General features: G+C 60.9%; 1 protein-coding gene across 1 annotated transcript; it reads right to left on the reverse strand.

Annotated features, from left to right (window-relative positions):
- Positions 1-1,844: 1,844 nt before the first annotated feature.
- Positions 1,845-17,983, reverse strand: CDK2 (cyclin dependent kinase 2). Its single transcript, XM_082298975.1, has 7 exons — positions 17,464-17,983; positions 17,297-17,374; positions 15,665-15,785; positions 13,315-13,485; positions 7,703-7,804; positions 5,333-5,536; positions 1,845-2,000 (listed from the first exon to the last, which is right to left on the reverse strand). Exons 1-7 carry the CDS (start codon positions 17,577-17,579, stop codon positions 1,896-1,898), a joined length of 897 nt encoding a protein of 298 aa, XP_082155101.1. The 5' UTR covers positions 17,580-17,983; the 3' UTR covers positions 1,845-1,895.

Here is a 17,983-nt window from a genome sequence, read left to right on the forward strand (position 1 = left end):
TCTGGGGCCGTTTTGTGGGATTTTGGGGCCATTTTGGGAGATTTTGGGGCCATTTTGGGGGATTTTGGGGGGTTCTGGGAGGTTTTGGGGCCATTCTGGGGCCGTTTTGGGGGGTTTTGGGGCCATTCCAGGGGGATTTGGGGCCATTTTGGGGGATTTTGGGGGGTTCTGGGGCCGTTCCAGGGGGATTTGGGGCCAATCGGGGCCGTTCTGGGAGCTTTTGGGGCCATTCTAGGGGGATTTGGGGCCATTTTATGGGATTTTGGGGGGTTCTGGGAGGTTTTGGGGCCGTTCCAGGGGGATTTGGGGCCATTTTGGGGGGTTCTGGGGCCGTTCTGGGGGGTTTGGGGGCCGTTTTGGGGCCGTTTGGGGCGGTTTTGGGGCCGCTGGGGGGGTTTGGGGCCATTCGGGGGGATTCTGGGGCCGTTTTGGGGCCATTCCAGGGGATTTTGGGGGGTTCTGGGGCTGTTCCAGGGGGATTTGGGGGCCGTTTTGGGGCCGTTCCAGGGGGATTTGGGGCCATTTTGGGGGATTTTGGGGGGTTCTGGGGCCGTTCGGGGGGGGTTGGGGGCCGTTTTGGGGCCGTTTGGGGCGGTTTTGGGGCCGCTGGGGGGGTTTGGGGCCATTCTGGGGGATTCTGGGGCCGTTTTGGGGCCATTCCAGGGGATTTTGGGGGGTTCTGGGGCTGTTCCAGGGGGATTTGGGGGCCGTTTTGGGGCCATTCCAGGGGGATTTGGGGCCATCCTGGGAGGTTTTGGGGCCATTTGGGGCCATTCTGAGGAGTTTGGGGGCCATTTTGGGGGATTTTGGGGCCATTCCAGGGGGATATGGGGCCATTTGGGGCCATTCCAGGGGATTTTGGGGGGTTCTGGGGCTGTTCCAGGGGGATTTGGGGGCCGTTTTGGGGCCATTCCAGGGGGATTTGGGGCCATTTTGGGGGATTTTGGGGGGTTCTGGGGCCATTCTGGGGGGTTTTGGGGCCGTTTGGGGTGGTTTTGGGGCCGCTGGGGGGGTTTGGGGCCATTCTGGGGGATTTTGGGGGGTTCTGGGGCCATTCTGGGGGGTTTTGGGGCCGTTTGGGGCGGTTTTGGGGCCGCTGGGGGGGTTTGGGGCCATTCTGGGAGGTTTGGGGCCATTCTGGGGGATTCTGGGGCCGTTTTGGGGCCATTTTGGGGCCATTCCAGGGGGATTTGGGGCCATTTTGGGGGATTTTGGGGGGTTCTGGGGCCATTCTGGGGGGTTTTGGGGCCGTTTGGGGCAGTTTTGGGGCCGTTCTGGGGGGTTTTGGGGCCATTCTGGGAGGTTTTGGGGCCATTCTGGGGGATTTTGGGGGGTTCTGGGGCCATTCTGGGGGGTTTTGGGGCCGTTTGGGGCGGTTTTGGGGCCGTTCTGGGGGGTTTGGGGCCATTCTGGGAGGTTTTGGGGCCATTCTGGGGGATTTTGGGGGGTTCTGGGGCCGTTCTGGGGGGTTTTGGGGCCGTTTGGGGCGGTTTTGGGGCCGTTCTGGGAGGTTTTGGGGCCATTTTGGGGGATTTTGGGGGGTTCTGGGGCCATTCTGGGGGGTTTTGGGGCCATTCTGGGGGATTTTGGGGGGTTCTGGGGCCATTCTGGGGGGGTTTGGGGCCATTCTGGGAGGTTTTGGGGCCATTCTGGGGGATTTTGGGGGGTTCTGGGGCCATTCTGGGGGGTTTTGGGGCCGTTTGGGGTGGTTTTGGGGCCGCTGGGGGGGTTTGGGGCCATTCTGGGAGGTTTTGGGGCCATTCTGGGGGATTCTGGGGCCGTTTTGGGGCCATTCCAGGGGGATTTGGGGCCATTTTGGGGGATTTTGGGGCCGTTCTGGGGGATTTTGGGGCCGTTTTGGGGCCGTTTGGGGCGGTTTTGGGGCCGCCGGGGGGTCAGAGGCGCAGGTGGGGCACGGCTCTGGTGACGTCACGGAAGAAGGGGTGGCCCAGGGCGGCCTTGGCCGAGATTCGCTTGTTGGGGTCGTAGTGCAGCATTTGCTGGGGAGAAAAACCGGGAAAACGGGAAAAAACGGGGGGAAAATGGGATTTAGTGAGGGGGGGGAGGAGGGGGAGCAAAACCCAAACCCAGCCCGGGGGGGAAATGGGGAAAAAGGGGGGGAAAAAAGGGAAAAAAGGGAAAAAAGGGGGGAAAAGGGGGGAAAAAATGGGGGGAAACGGGAAAAAGTAGGAAGAATTGAGGAAAAGTGGGGAAAATTGGGGAAAAAGTGGGAAAAAATGGGAAAAAGTGGGGGAAAATTGGGAAGAATTGGGGGAAAATATGGGGAAAATTGAGAGAAACCAGGAAAAATGGGGGAAATCAGGAAAAAGTGGGAAAAATCAGGAAAAAGTGGGAAAAACCCAGGAAAAAGTGGGAAAAAGAGGGGGGAAAATGGGAAAAAATGAGAAAAAGTGGGAAGGATTGGGGAAAAATATGGGGAAAATTGGGAAAAACTGGGAAAAAGTGGAGAAAATCAGGGAAAATCGGGAAAAAGTGGGAAGAATTGGGAAAAGTGGAAAAAATTGGGAAAAAGTGGGGGGAAATTGGGAAACAGTGGGGAAAAATATAGGAAAAATTGGGAAAAATCAGGAAAAAGCAGGAAGAATTGGGAAAAAGTGGGAGAAATTAGGAAAAAGGGGGGAAAAACCAGGAAAAAGTGGGGAAAATCAGGAAATATTGGGGAAAAATCAGGAAAAAATCAGGAAAAAGTGGGGGGAAATCAGGAAAAATTGGGAAAACTCAGGAAAAATCAGGAAAAATCAGAAAAAATCAGGAAAAATTGGGAAAAAAACAGGAAAAAGTGGGGGGGAAATCAGGAAAAAGCGGGGGAAATCAGGAAAAATCAAGAAAAAGTGGGGGAAAATCAGGGAGAAGTGGGAAAAATCAGGAAAAATTGGGAAAAAACCAGGAAAAACTGGGAAAAGAAATTGGGAAAAATCAGGAAAAATCAGGAGCAACTGGGGAAAGGCAGGAGAAACTGGGAAAAGGCAGGAAAAACTGGGAAAAATCAGGAAAAATTGGGAAAAAAACCAGGAAAAACTGGGAAAAAATCAGGGAAAATTGGGAAAAATCAGGAAAAATTGGGAAAAAAACCAGGAAAAACTGGGAAAAAATCAGGGAAAATTGGGAAAAATCAGGGAAAATTGGGCAAAACCAGGAGGAAGTGGGAAAAGTCAGGGCAAGGTGGGCAAAGGCAGGAAAAACTGGGAAAAGGCAGGAGAAACTGGGAAAAAATCAGGAAAAATTGGGAAAAATCAGGGAAAATTGGGAAAAATCAGGAAAAATTGGGAAAAGGCAGGAGAAACTGGGAAAAAATCAGGAAAAACTGGGAAAAGGCAGGAAAAATTGGGAAAAAATCAGGAAAAACTGGGAAAAGACAGGAGAGACTGGGAAAAATCAGGGAAAAGTGGGCAAAAACCAGGAAAAACTGGGAAAAGGCAGGAAAAATCGGGAAAAAAATCAGGAAAAACTGGGAAAAGGCAGGAGGAACTGGGAAAAATCAGGAGCAACTGGGAAAAGGCAGGAAAAACTGGGAAAAATCGGGGAAAAAAACAGGAAAAACTGGGAAAAAATCAGGGAAAATTGGGAAAAATCAGGGAAAATTGGGAAAAGGCAGGGGAAACTGGGGAAAGGCAGGGGAAACTGGGGAAAGGCAGGAGCAACTGGGAAAAAGCAAGAAAAACTGGGAAAAGTCAGGAAAAATTGGGAAAAAACCAGGAAAAACTGGGAAAAGGCAGGAGGAACTGGGAAAAATCAGGAAAAAGTGGGAAAAAATCAGGAGCAACTGGGAAAAGGCAGGAGAGACTGGGAAAACTCAGGGCAAAGTGGGCAAAGGCAGGAAAAACTGGGAAAAATCGGGAAAAATTGGGAAAAAACCAGGAAAAACTGGGAAAAAATCAGGGAAAATTGGGAAAAATCAGGAAAAATTGGGCAAAACCAGGAGGAAGTGGGCAAAGGCAGGGCAAGGTGGGCAAAGGCAGGAGCAACTGGGAAAAGGCAGGAGCAACTGGGAAAAATCAGGAAAAATTGGGAAAAATTGGGAAAATTGGGAAAAGGCAGGAGAAACTGGGGAAAGGCAGGAGGAACTGGGAAAAATCAGGGAAAAGTGGGCAAAAACCAGGAAAAACTGGGAAAAGGCAGGAGGAACTGGGAAAAATCAGGAGCAACTGGGAAAAGGCAGGAAAAACTGGGAAAAATCAGGAAAAATTGGGAAAAAACCAGGAAAAACTGGGAAAAAACCAGGAAAAATTGGGCAAAATCAGGGAAAATTGGGAAAAACCAGGAGGAAGTGGGCAAAGGCAGGGCAAGGTGGGCAAAGGCAGGAGCAACTGGGAAAAGGCAGGAGAAATTGGGAAAAATCAGGAGCAACTGGGAAAAATCAGGGAAAATTGGGAAAAATCAGGGAAAATTGGGAAAAGGCAGGAGAAACTGGGGAAAGGCAGGGAAAAGTGGGCAAAAACCAGGAAAAACTGGGAAAAGGCAGGAAAAATTGGGAAAAGGCAGGAAAAATTGGGAAAAATCGGGAAAAATTGGGAAAAAAACAGGAAAAACTGGGAAAAAATCAGGGAAAATTGGGCAAAATCAGGGAAAATTGGGCAAAACCAGGAGGAAGTGGGAAAAGTCAGGGCAAGGTGGGCAAAGGCAGGAAAAACTGGGAAAAGGCAGGAGAAACTGGGAAAAAATCAGGAAAAATTGGGAAAAATTGGGAAAAGGCAGGAGAGACTGGGGAAAGGCAGGAGGAACTGGGAAAAATCAGGGAAAAGTGGGCAAAAACCAGGAAAAACTGGGAAAAGGCAGGAGGAACTGGGAAAAATCAGGAAAAACTGGGAAAAGGCAGGAGAGACTGGGAAAAGGCAGGAAAAATCAGGAAAAATCAGGAAAAATCGGGAAAAAAAACAGGAAAAACTGGGAAAAAATCAGGGAAAATTGGGAAAAACCAGGAAAAATTGGGAAAAGGCAGGAGAAACTGGGGAAAGGCAGGAAAAACTGGGAAAAGGCAGGAGCAACTGGGAAAAAGCAGGAGCAACTGGGAAAAGGCAAGAAAAACTGGGAAAAGTCAGGAAAAATTGGGAAAAAACCAGGAAAAACTGGGAAAAGGCAGGAGAAACTGGGGAAAGGCAGGAGAAATTGGGGAAAGGCAGGAGAAATTGGGCAAAGGCAGGAAAAACTGGGAAAAATCAGGAAAAACTGGGAAAAATCAGGAAAAACTGGGAAAAAAATCAGGGGAAATTGGGCAAAATCAGGGAAAATTGAGCAAAACCAGGAGCAAGTGGGCAAAGGCAGGGCAAGGTGGGCAAAGGCAGGGCAGAGGCTCCGCGGGCAGCCCCGTTACCGCCAGCAGCTTGCGGCCCTCGTCGTCCAGCGGCGGCAGCACCTTGGCCAGGTCCTGGCGTGCCCAGCGTGGGAAAGTGGCTTTGTAGTCGGGCAGCGCCGACACCCCCGGCCAGGCGGCCTCGTCCGGGGTGCCCAGGGTGCGGAAAATGCGGAAAAGCTGATCGATCTCGGAGTCACCCGGGAACAGCGCCCGGCGTGTGAGCTGCGGGGTACACGGGGGGTCAGGGGGCACCTCCAGGGGGGCAGGGGGCACCTCCAGGGGGGCAGGGGGCACCTATGGGGGCAGGGGGCACCTATGGGGGCAGGGGGCACCTATGGGGGCAGGGGGCACCTCCAGGGGGGCAGGGGGCACCTCCAGGGGGGTCAGGGGGCACCTCCAGGGGGGCAGGGGGCACCTATGGGGGCAGGGGGCACCTATGGGGGCAGGGGGCACCTATGGGGTCAGGGGGCACCTATGGGGGCAGGGGGCACCTATGGGGGCAGGGGGCACCTCCAGGGGGGCAGGGGGCACCCAGAGGTCAGGGGGCACCTCCAGGGGGGCAGGGGGTACCTATGGGGTCAGGGGGCACCTCCAGGGGGGCAGGGGGCACCCCAGGGTCAGGGGGCACCTATGGGGTCAGGGGGTACCTATGGGGTCAGGGGGCACCTCCAGGGGGGCAGGGGGCACCTCCAGGGGGGCAGGGGGCACCCAGAGGTCAGGGGGCACCTCCAGGGTCAGGGGGCACCTCCAGGGGGGCAGGGGGCACCTATGGGGTCAGGGGGCACCTCCAGGGGGGCAGGGGGCATCCAGGGGGTCAGGGGGCACCTCCAGGGGGGCAGGGGGCACCTCCAGGGACACCCAAGGGTCAGGGGGCACCCAGGGATTTAGGGGCACCCAGGGGGTCAGGGGGCACCCTGGACCCCCCTAATGGACCCCAAATCCACCCTGGGGGGGGTCAGGGGTCACCCCGGGACCCCAAAGTCACCCTGGAGGGGTCAGGGGTCACCCTGGGGGGGGTCAGGGGTCACCCATGGACCCCAAATCCACCCTGGGGGGGGTCAGGGCTCACCCCGGGACCCCAAAGTCACCCTGGGGGGGTCAGGGGTCACTCTGGGGGGGTCAGGGGTCACCCCGGGACCCCAATCCCGTCCTGTCCCCTCCCCCCGGGACCTTTCCCAGGCCCTGCCCCCCTCCCCCACCCCGTGAGCCCCTCGTGACCCCCCCCGGGCGTTGTGGTCACCCCGGGTGACGTGGGGGGGGGTGGGGGAGGGGGGGTCACATGATGGCCCCGCCCCCCCCGGGCCCCACAGGGTCCCTTTGTTCCCCTCCCCCACCCCCCGGTGCCACCCCATGGCCGATGACGTCATCGCAGGGGCACCCTGGGGGGGGGGGGGGGGGCACCCAGGGGACCCCCAAGGGACCCCAGGGTCACCCTGGTATCCCCCAGTATCGCCCCAGTACGGCCCAGTACGGCCCCAGTATCGCCCAGTATCGCCCAGTCCCCCCAGTATGCTCCCAGTATCCCCCCCGTATCGTCCCCAGTATCCCCCCAGTATGCCTCCAGTATCGCCCCAGTCCCCCCAGTATCGCCCCAGTATGCCCCCAGTATCCCCCCCGTATCGCCCCCAGTATCCCCCCAGTGCCCCCAGTATCACCCCAGTATGCCCCCAGTATCACCCCAGTCCCCCCAGTATCTCCCCAGTATCGCCCCAGTATCCCCCCAGTCCCCTCCCAGTCCCCCCAGTATCCCCAGACTGTCCCCAGTATCCCCCCAGTATCCCCCCAATCTCCCCAGTATACCCCCAGTATACCCCCATTCCCCCCAGCCCCTCCCAGTCCCCTCCCAGTCTCCCCAGTGCCCCCAGTCCCTTCCCAGTCCCTCCCAGTATCCCCAGTGCCCCCAGCCCCTCCCAGTGCCCCCAGTATCCCCAGTGCCCCCAGTCCCTCCCAGTCCCCCCCAGTATCCCCGTGCTGTCCCCCCAGTGCCCCTATTCCCCCCAGTTCCCCCAGTACCCCCAGTGCCCCCAGCTCCTCCCAACCCCTCCCAGTCCCTCCCAGTGCCCCCAGTATCCCCAGTGCCCCCAGTCCCTCCCAGTGCCCCCAGTATCCCCAGTGCCCCCAGTCCCTCCCAGTGCCCCCAGTCCCTCCCAGTATCCCCAGTGCCCCCAGTCCCTCCCAGTCTCCCCAGTGCCCCCAGTCCCTCCCAGTCTCCCCAGTGCCTCCAGTCCCTCCCAGTCCCCTCCCAGTCTCCCCAGTGCCCCCAGTCCCTCCCAGTACCCCCAGTGCCCCCAGTCCCTCCCAGTATCCCCAGTGCCCCCAGTCCCTCCCAGTATCCCCAGTGCCCCCAGTCCCTCCCAGTCCCTCCCAGTATCCCCAGTGCCCCCGCACCATCTCGGCGAAGATGCAGCCCAGGCTCCAGATGTCCACGGCGGTGCTGTAGAATTTACAGCCCAGCAGGATCTCGGGGGCGCGGTACCAGAGCGTCACCACCTGGCACCAAATGGGCACAGGGTCACCACAGGGTCACCACCTGGCACCAAATGGGCACAGGGTCACCACAGGGTCACCACAGGGTCACCAAAGGGTCACCACCTGGCACCAAATGGGCACAGGGTCACCACAGGGTCACCAAAGGGTCACCACAGGGTCACCACCTGGCACCAAATGGGCACAGGGTCACCACAGGGTCACCAAAGGGTCACCACCTGGCACCCAATGGGCACAGGGTCACCACAGGGTCACCACAGGGTCACCACAGGGTCACCACCTGGCACCCAATGGGCACAGGGTCACCACAGGGTCACCACAGGGTCACCACCTGGCACCAGAGGGGCACAGGGTCACCACAGGGTCACCAAAGGGTCACCAAAGGGTCACCAAAGGGTCACCACAGGGTCACCACCTGGCACCAGACGGGCACAGGGTCACCACAGGGTCACCAAAGGGTCACCACAGGGTCACCAAAGGGTCACCACCTGGCACCAGAGGGGCACAGGGTCACCACAGGGTCACCAAAGGGTCACCACAGGGTCACCAAAGGGTCACCAAAGGGTCACCACCTGGCACCAGAGGGGCACAGGGTCACCACAGGGTCACCAAAGGGTCACCACAGGGTCACCAAAGGGTCACCACCTGGCACCAGAGGGGCACAGGGTCACCACAGGGTCACCAAAGGGTCACCACAGGGTCACCAAAGGGTCACCACCTGGCACCAGAGGGGCACAGGGTCACCACAGGGTCACCAAAGGGTCACCACAGGGTCACCAAAGGGTCACCAAAGGGTCACCACCTGGCACCAAATGGGCACAGGGTCACCACAGGGTCACCACAGGGTCACCACAGGGTCACCATCTGGCACCAGAGGGGCACAGGGTCACCACAGGGTCACCACAGGGTCACCACCTGGCACCAAATGGGCACAGGGTCACCACAGGGTCACCACAGGGTCACCACAGGGTCACCACCTGGCACCAAATGGGCACAGGGTCACCACAGGGTCACCACAGGGTCACCACAGGGACCACAGGGTCACCAAAGGGTCACCACAGGGTCACCACAGGGTCACCACAGGGTCACCACAGGGTCACCACCTGGCACCCAATGGGCACAGGGTCACCACAGGGTCACCAAAGGGTCACCAAAGGGTCACCACAGGGTCACCACCTGGCACCAGAGGGGCACAGGGTCACCACAGGGACCACAGGGTCACCACAGGGTCACCACAGGGTCACCACCTGGCACCAAATGGGCACAGGGTCACCACAGGGTCACCAAAGGGTCACCAAAGGGTCACCAAAGGGTCACCACAGGGTCACCACCTGGCACCAGAGGGGCACAGGGTCACCACAGGGTCACCACAGGGACCACAGGGTCACCACAGGGTCACCACCTGGCACCCAATGGGCACAGGGTCACCACAGGGTCACCACAGGGTCACCACAGGGTCACCACCTGGCACCAGACGGGCACAGGGTCACCACAGGGTCACCAAAGGGTCACCACAGGGTCACCACCTGGCACCAAATGGGCACAGGGTCACCACAGGGTCACCAAAGGGTCACCACCTGGCACCCAATGGGCACAGGGTCACCACAGGGTCACCACAGGGTCACCACAGGGTCACCACCTGGCACCCAATGGGCACAGGGTCACCACAGGGTCACCACAGGGTCACCACCTGGCACCAGAGGGGCACAGGGTCACCACAGGGTCACCAAAGGGTCACCAAAGGGTCACCACAGGGTCACCAAAGGGTCACCACCTGGCACCAGAGGGGCACAGGGTCACCACAGGGTCACCAAAGGGTCACCACAGGGTCACCAAAGGGTCACCACCTGGCACCAGAGGGGCACAGGGTCACCACAGGGTCACCAAAGGGTCACCACAGGGTCACCAAAGGGTCACCAAAGGGTCACCACCTGGCACCAGAGGGGCACAGGGTCACCACAGGGTCACCAAAGGGTCACCACAGGGTCACCAAAGGGTCACCACCTGGCACCAGAGGGGCACAGGGTCACCACAGGGTCACCAAAGGGTCACCACAGGGTCACCAAAGGGTCACCACCTGGCACCAGAGGGGCACAGGGTCACCACAGGGTCACCAAAGGGTCACCACAGGGTCACCAAAGGGTCACCAAAGGGTCACCACCTGGCACCAAATGGGCACAGGGTCACCACAGGGTCACCACAGGGTCACCACAGGGTCACCATCTGGCACCAGAGGGGCACAGGGTCACCACAGGGTCACCACAGGGTCACCACCTGGCACCAAATGGGCACAGGGTCACCACAGGGTCACCACAGGGTCACCACAGGGTCACCACCTGGCACCAAATGGGCACAGGGTCACCACAGGGTCACCACAGGGTCACCACAGGGACCACAGGGTCACCAAAGGGTCACCACAGGGTCACCACAGGGTCACCACAGGGTCACCACAGGGTCACCACCTGGCACCCAATGGGCACAGGGTCACCACAGGGTCACCAAAGGGTCACCAAAGGGTCACCACAGGGTCACCACCTGGCACCAGAGGGGCACAGGGTCACCACAGGGACCACAGGGTCACCACAGGGTCACCACAGGGTCACCACCTGGCACCAAATGGGCACAGGGTCACCACAGGGTCACCAAAGGGTCACCAAAGGGTCACCAAAGGGTCACCACAGGGTCACCACCTGGCACCAGAGGGGCACAGGGTCACCACAGGGTCACCAAAGGGTCACCACAGGGTCACCAAAGGGTCACCACCTGGCACCAGAGGGGCACAGGGTCACCACAGGGTCACCAAAGGGTCACCACAGGGTCACCAAAGGGTCACCACCTGGCACCAGAGGGGCACAGGGTCACCACAGGGTCACCAAAGGGTCACCACAGGGTCACCAAAGGGTCACCAAAGGGTCACCACCTGGCACCAAATGGGCACAGGGTCACCACAGGGTCACCACAGGGTCACCACAGGGTCACCATCTGGCACCAGAGGGGCACAGGGTCACCACAGGGTCACCACAGGGTCACCACCTGGCACCAAATGGGCACAGGGTCACCACAGGGTCACCACAGGGTCACCACAGGGTCACCACCTGGCACCAAATGGGCACAGGGTCACCACAGGGTCACCACAGGGTCACCACAGGGACCACAGGGTCACCAAAGGGTCACCACAGGGTCACCACAGGGTCACCACAGGGTCACCACCTGGCACCCAATGGGCACAGGGTCACCACAGGGTCACCAAAGGGTCACCAAAGGGTCACCACAGGGTCACCACCTGGCACCAGAGGGGCACAGGGTCACCACAGGGACCACAGGGTCACCACAGGGTCACCACAGGGTCACCACCTGGCACCAAATGGGCACAGGGTCACCACAGGGTCACCAAAGGGTCACCAAAGGGTCACCAAAGGGTCACCACAGGGTCACCACCTGGCACCAGAGGGGCACAGGGTCACCACAGGGTCACCACAGGGACCACAGGGTCACCACAGGGTCACCACCTGGCACCCAATGGGCACAGGGTCACCACAGGGTCACCACAGGGTCACCACAGGGTCACCACCTGGCACCAGACGGGCACAGGGTCACCACAGGGTCACCAAAGGGTCACCAAAGGGTCACCACCTGGCACCAAATGGGCACAGGGTCACCACAGGGTCACCACAGGGTCACCACAGGGACCACAGGGTCACCAAAGGGTCACCAAAGGGTCACCACCTGGCACCCAATGGGCACAGGGTCACCAAAGGTACCACAGGGTCACCACCTGGCACCAAATGGGCACAGGGTCACCACAGGGTCACCACAGGGTCACCACAGGGTCACCCCAGGGTCAGCACCTGGCACCGGGAGCAGCCATTTGGGGACATCATCAGTGACAGGACCCCCAGGACACCCCCAAGGGACCCCGGTGCCATCCTGGGGAAGGTCTGAGCCCCCCAAATCCCCCCCAAACCCCCTCAAACCCCCCCAAACCCCCCCAAACCCCCTCAAACTTCCCCCAAATCCCCCCCCAGACCCCACCTCGTGGGTGTAGCTCCACATGGGCACCCCAAATCCCCCTCAAACCCCCCTCAAATCCCCCCCAAACCCCCTCAAACTCCCCCAAATCCCCCTCAAACCCCTTCAAACTCCCCCAAATCCCCCTCAAACTCCCCCAAATCCCCCTCAAACACCCTCAAACCCCCCTCAAATCCCCCCCAAACCCCCTCAAACTCCCCGAAATCCCCCTCAAACCCCTTCAAACTCCCCCAAATCCCCCCCAAACCCCCCCAAATCCCCCCCAAACCCCCCCAAATCCCCCTCAAACTCCCCCAAATCCCCCTCAAACCCCCCCAAATCCCCCTCAAACCCCCCCAAATCCCCCTCAAACTCCCCGAAATCCCCCTCAAACACCCCCAAATCCCCCTCAAACCCCCCCAAATCCCCCTCAAACACCCCAAACCCCCCTCAACCCCCCCCAAATCCCCCTCAACCCCCCCCAAATCCCCCTCAAACACCCCCAAATCCCCCTCAAACCCCCCCAAATCCCCCTCAAACCCCCTCAAACCCCCCCAAATCCCCCTCAAACCCCCCCAAATCCCCCTCAAACCCCCTCAAACCCCCCCAAATCCCCCTCAAACTCCCCCAAATCCCCCTCAACCCCCCCCAATCCCCCTCAAAGTCCCCCAAATCCCCCTCAAAGCCCCCCAAATCCCCCTCAAACCCCGCAAACCCCCCCAAACTCCCCCAAACCCCCCTCAAACCCCCCCAAACTCCCCCAAATCCCCCTCAACCCCCCCCAAATCCCCCTCAAAGCCCCCCCAAATCCCCCTCAAACTCCCCCTCAACCCCCCTCAAACTCCCCCGAACCCCCCTCAAATCCCCCTCAAACACCCCCAAATCCCCCTCAAACCCCCCCAAATCCCCCTCAAACCCCCTCAAACCCCCCCAAATCCCCCTCAAACCCCCCCAAATCCCCCTCAAACCCCCCCCAAATCCCCCTCAAACACCCCCAAATCCCCCTCAAAGCCCCCCAAATCCCCCTCAAACCCCCTCAAAGCCCCCCAAATCCCCCTCAAACCCCCTCAAACCCCCCCAAATCCCCCTCAAACACCCCCAAATCCCCCTCAAAGCCCCCCAAATCCCCCTCAAACCCCCTCAAACCCCCCCAAATCCCCCTCAAACCCCCTCAAACCCCCCCAAATCCCCCTCAAACCCCTTCAAACTCCCCCAAATCCCCCTCAAAGCCCCCCAAATCCCCCTCAAACCCCGCAGACCCCCCTCAAACTCCCCCAAACCCCCCTCAAACCCCCCCAAATCCCCCTCAAACTCCCCCAAATCCCCCTCAAACCCCGCAGACCCCCCCAAACTCCCCCAAACCCCCCTCAAACCCCCCCAAATCCCCCTCAAACTCCCCCAAATCCCCCTCAAACCCCCCCAAATCCCCCTCAAAGCCCCGCAAATCCCCCTCAAACCCCGCAAACCCCCCTCAAACCCCCCCAAATCCCCCTCCCAGACCCCACCTCGTGGGTGTAGGTCCTGACGGGCACCCCGAAGGCGCGGGCCAGCCCGAAGTCGGCCAGTTTGATGGAGCCCTCGGCGTTGATGAGCAGGTTCTGGGGCTTGAGGTCGCGGTGCAGCACGCGGTGCGCGTGGCAGAACGCCAGCCCCTGCAGCAGCTGGAACAGGTAACTCTGGCCACAGCGGGGACACCCCGTCAGTGGCACCCCGAGGGCTGCCCACCCCCGGCACCACCCCAAAGGGGCGCTGGAGACCCCAAATCCTGCCCCCAGACACGCCCAGGGTGACATTGGGGTCTTTGGGGTGTGCTCACGGTGTCCCTAAATCCCCCTAAGGTGATGCTGGGGTCTTTGGGGTGTGCTCAGGGTGTCCCTAAACCCCCCTAGGGTGACATTGGGGTCTTTGGGGTGTGCTCAGGGTGTCCCTGAACCCCCCTAGGGTGACATTGGGGTCTTTGGGGTGTGCTCAGGGTGTCCCTAAAACTCCCTAGGGTGACACTGGGGTCTTTGGGGTGTGCTCAGGGTGTCCCTAAAACTCCCTAGGGTGACACTGGGGTCTTTGGGGTGTGCTCAGGGTGTCCCTAAAACTCCCTAGGGTGACATTGGGGTCTTTGGGGTGTGCTCAGGGTGTCCCTAAACACCCCTAAGGTGACGTTGGGGTCTTTGGGGTGTGCTCAGAGTGTCCCTAAACACCCCTAGGGTGACACTGGGGTCTTTGGGGTGTGCTCAGGGTGTCCCTGAACCCCCCTAGGGTGACATTGGGGTCTTTGAGGTGTGCTCAGGGTGTCCCTAAAACTCCCTAGGGTGACACTGGGGTCTTTGGGGTGTGCCCAGGGTGTCCCTAAACCCCCCTAGGGTGACATTGGGGTCTTTGGGGTGTGCTCAGGGTGTCCCTGAACACCCCTAGGGTGACATTGGGGTCTTTGGGGTGTGCTCACGGTGTCCCTAAATCCCCCTAAGGTGATGCTGGGGTCTTTGGGGTGTGCTCAGGGTGTCCCTAAACCCCCCTAGGGTGACATTGGGGTCTTTGGGGTGTGCTCAGGGTGTCCCTGAACCCCCCTAGGGTGACATTGGGGTCTTTGGGGTGTGCTCAGGGTGTCCCTAAAACTCCCTAGGGTGACACTGGGGTCTTTGGGGTGTGCTCAGGGTGTCCCTAAAACTCCCTAGGGTGACATTGGGGTCTTTGGGGTGTGCTCAGGGTGTCCCTAAACACCCCTAAGGTGACGTTGGGGTCTTTGGGGTGTGCTCAGAGTGTCCCTAAACACCCCTAGGGTGACACTGGGGTCTTTGGGGTGTGCTCAGGGTGTCCCTGAACCCCCCTAGGGTGACATTGGGGTCTTTGAGGTGTGCTCAGGGTGTCCCTAAAACTCCCTAGGGTGACACTGGGGTCTTTGGGGTGTGCCCAGGGTGTCCCTAAACCCCCCTAGGGTGACATTGGGGTCTTTGGGGTGTGCTCAGGGTGTCCCTGAACACCCCTAGGGTGACATTGGGGTCTTTGGGGTGTGCCCAGGGTGTCCCTAAAACTCCCTAGGGTGATGCTGGGGTCTTTGGGGTGTGCTCAGGGTGTCCCTAAACCCCCCTATGGTGACATTGGGGTCTTTGGGGTGTGCTCAGGGTGTCCCTAAAACTCCCTAGGGTGACGTTGGGGTCTTTGAAGTGTGCTCACGGTGTCCCTAAATCCCCCTAAGGTGATGCTGGGGTCTTTGGGGTGTGCTCAGGGTGTCCCTGAACCCCCCTAGGGTGACACTGGGGCCTTTGGGGTGTGCTCAGGGTGTCCCTGAACCCCCCTAGGGTGACATTGGGGTCTTTGGGGTGTGCTCAGGGTGTCCCTAAACCCCCCTAGGGTGACATTGGGGTCTTTGGGGTGTGCTCAGGGTGTCCCTAAAACTCCCTAGGGTGACACTGGGGTCTTTGGGGTGTGCTCAGGGTGTCCCTAAACCCCCCTAGGGTGACATTGGGGTCTTTGGGGTGTGCCCAGGGTGTCCCTAAACCCCCCTAGGGTGACATTGGGGTCTTTGGGGTGTGCTCAGGGTGTCCCTAAACACCCCTAGGGTGACATTGGGGTCTTTGGGGTGTGCTCAGGGTGTCCCTAAACACCCCTAGGGTGACATTGGGGTCCCCTGTGGGAGTCCAGGGGGGTCCTTAAACCCTCCCAGGTGATGTTGGGGTCCCTATTGGGGTGCCCAGGGTGTCCCTGAACCCCCCTGGGGTGATGTTGGGGACCCCAGGATGTGCCCCAGAGGGACCCCAGACCCCCCTGGGCTGACATTGGGGTCCCTTGGGATGTTCCCAGGGTGTCCCTAAACCCCCCTGGCACCCCCAGTGTGCCCCCCAGGGGGGGTTTAGGGCCCACCTTGATGAGGGGCAGCGCGATCCCACTGAGGGACGAGGAGTCCATGAACTTCTTGAGGTCCTGGTGCAGGAACTCGAACACCAGGTACAGCTTGTTCTCCGTGTGGATGACGTCCAGGAGCCTGTGGGGACACGGGGACGGCCCTGGGACACGGGGACAGGGACACGGGGACAGCCCTGGGACACGGGGACAGGGACTGGGACACGGGGACAGGGACACGGGGACAGCCCTGGGACATGGGGACAGCCCAGGGACACGGGGACAGGGACTGGGACACGGGGACAGCCCTGGGACACGGGGACGGCCCTGGGACACGGGGACAGGGACACGGGACACGGGGACAGGGACAGGGGGACAGGGACACGGGGACAGCCCTGGGACACGGGGACAGCCCTGGGACACGGGGACAGAGCCACGGGACACAGGGACAGGGACATGGGGACAGGGACACGGGGACAGCCCTGGGACACGGGGACGGCCCTGGGACATGGGGACAGGGACACGGGGACAGCCCTGGGACACGGGGACATAGCCACGGGACACAGGGACAGGGACTGGGACACGGGGACAGGGTCACGGGGACAGCCCTGGGACACGGGGACAGCCCTGGGACACGGGGACAGAGCCACGGGATACAGGGACAGGGACTGGGACACGGGGACAGGGACACGGGGACAGCCCTGGGACACGGGGACAGCCCTGGGACATGGGGACAGAGCCACGGGACACGGGGACAGGGACTGGGACATGGGGACAGGGACACGGGGACAGGGACACGGGGACAGAGCCACGGGACACGGGGACAGGGACTGGGACATGGGGACAGGGACACGGGGACAGGGACACGGGGACAGGGACACGGGGACAGCCCTGGGACATGGGGATGGCCCTGGGACTGGGGACAGAGCCACGGGACACGGGGACAGGGACATGGGGACAGCCCCAGGACATGGGGACAGGGACTGGGACATGGGGACAGGGACACGGGGACAGCCCTGGGACATGGGGACAGGGACATCCCTGGGACATGGGGACAGGGGCTGGGACACGGGGACAGGGACACGGGGACGGCCCTGGGACATGGGGACAGGGACACGGGGACAGCCCTGGGACACGGGGACAGCCCTGGGACACGGGGACAGGGACACGGGGACAGCTCCAGGACATGGGACAGGGCCTGGGGGCCCATGGGGACACCACAGACCTGGGGGTCCCATGGCCACGGGGACACCACAGGGACCCCAATGACGGCAGGGCGTGTCATGGCCAGGGGCTGCCACCCCCATGGGGGTCCCCATGGCCACGGTGGCCCCAAGTGACCACAGGGCTTGTCACAGGAGGGGTCCCCATGGCCACAATGTCCCCGAGTGACCACAGGGCTGGTCACAGGAGGGGTCCCCATGGCCACGGTGGCCCCAATGACCACAGGGCTGGTCACAGGAGGGGTCCCCATGGCCACAGTGTCCCTGAGTGACCACAGCTCATCCTGGAGACATCTCCGGTCACATCTCCTTACAGGAGACTCCCCACGCCCCCCCAACCCCCCCCTCAGGACACCTCCCTGGTCCCATCTCCTCACGGGGGGCTCCCCAAAGCCCCCCCAAAGCCCCCCCAAAGCCCCCCCGCACTCACTTGACGATGTTGGGGTGGTTGAGCTCCTTGAGCAGGGAGATCTCCCTGATGGCCGTGCTGGGGACACCCTCGGTCTCCCTGCGGGGACAGCGCAGGAAGGGGAGGAGGGGGAGCTCGGGGACCCCCCCCAGGACCCCCTCGGGACCCCCCTGGGGACCCCCACTCACGTGTCCAGGCGGATCTTCTTGAGAGCCACCACCTCCCCCGTCACCTTGTTGCGGGCCTTGTACACGACCCCATAAGTGCCCTCCCCGATCTTCTCCACCTTCTGGAAGTTCTCCATGGGGAGGAGAGGGGACACGACACGGGGGAGACCCCAGGAAGGGGACACGGGGGGGTCACGACACGGGGGAGACCCCAGGGAAGGGACACGGGGGGGTCACGACACGGGGGAGACCCCAGGGAAGGGACACGGGGGGATCCGGGGAGATTCCCGGTGCTGGAGGAACCCAGGGGACAGCGGGAATGGGGACAGGAGACACCGGGAATAGGGGCAGGGGGATGGACGGGGTGTCGCGGGTGGTGGCCCCGGGGGTCGTGGGGGTGGCCCCGGGGGTGTCCCCCAGCAGTGGGGGGGGTCCCAGGGAGGGATACCCGGGGGTTGTCCCCGGTGATGGCACGGGGGGGGTGTCCCGGGGCCGGGGGTGTTCCGGGTGGTGGCCCCGGGGGTCGGGGATGTCCCGAGGT

Source organism: Coloeus monedula (genome assembly GCF_965178545.1).
Source record: "Coloeus monedula genome assembly, chromosome: 30".
In the NCBI taxonomy this organism is placed as follows: domain Eukaryota; kingdom Metazoa; phylum Chordata; class Aves; order Passeriformes; family Corvidae; genus Coloeus; species Coloeus monedula.

Bases quoted from the DNA above. Each gene is read 5' to 3' on its own strand.
- CDK2 (XM_082298975.1), bottom strand. From the start codon at position 17,579: ATGGAGAACTTCCAGAAGGTGGAGAAGATCGGGGAGGGCACTTATGGG. The intron at 15,786-17,296 runs GTGAGTGCGGGG...GTGTCCCCACAG, and splicing joins AACCACCCCAACATCGTCAA to GCTCCTGGACGTCATCCACA. The intron at 13,486-15,664 runs GTGGGCCCTAAA...CGCTGTGGCCAG, and splicing joins TCGCGCTGCCCCTCATCAAG to AGTTACCTGTTCCAGCTGCT.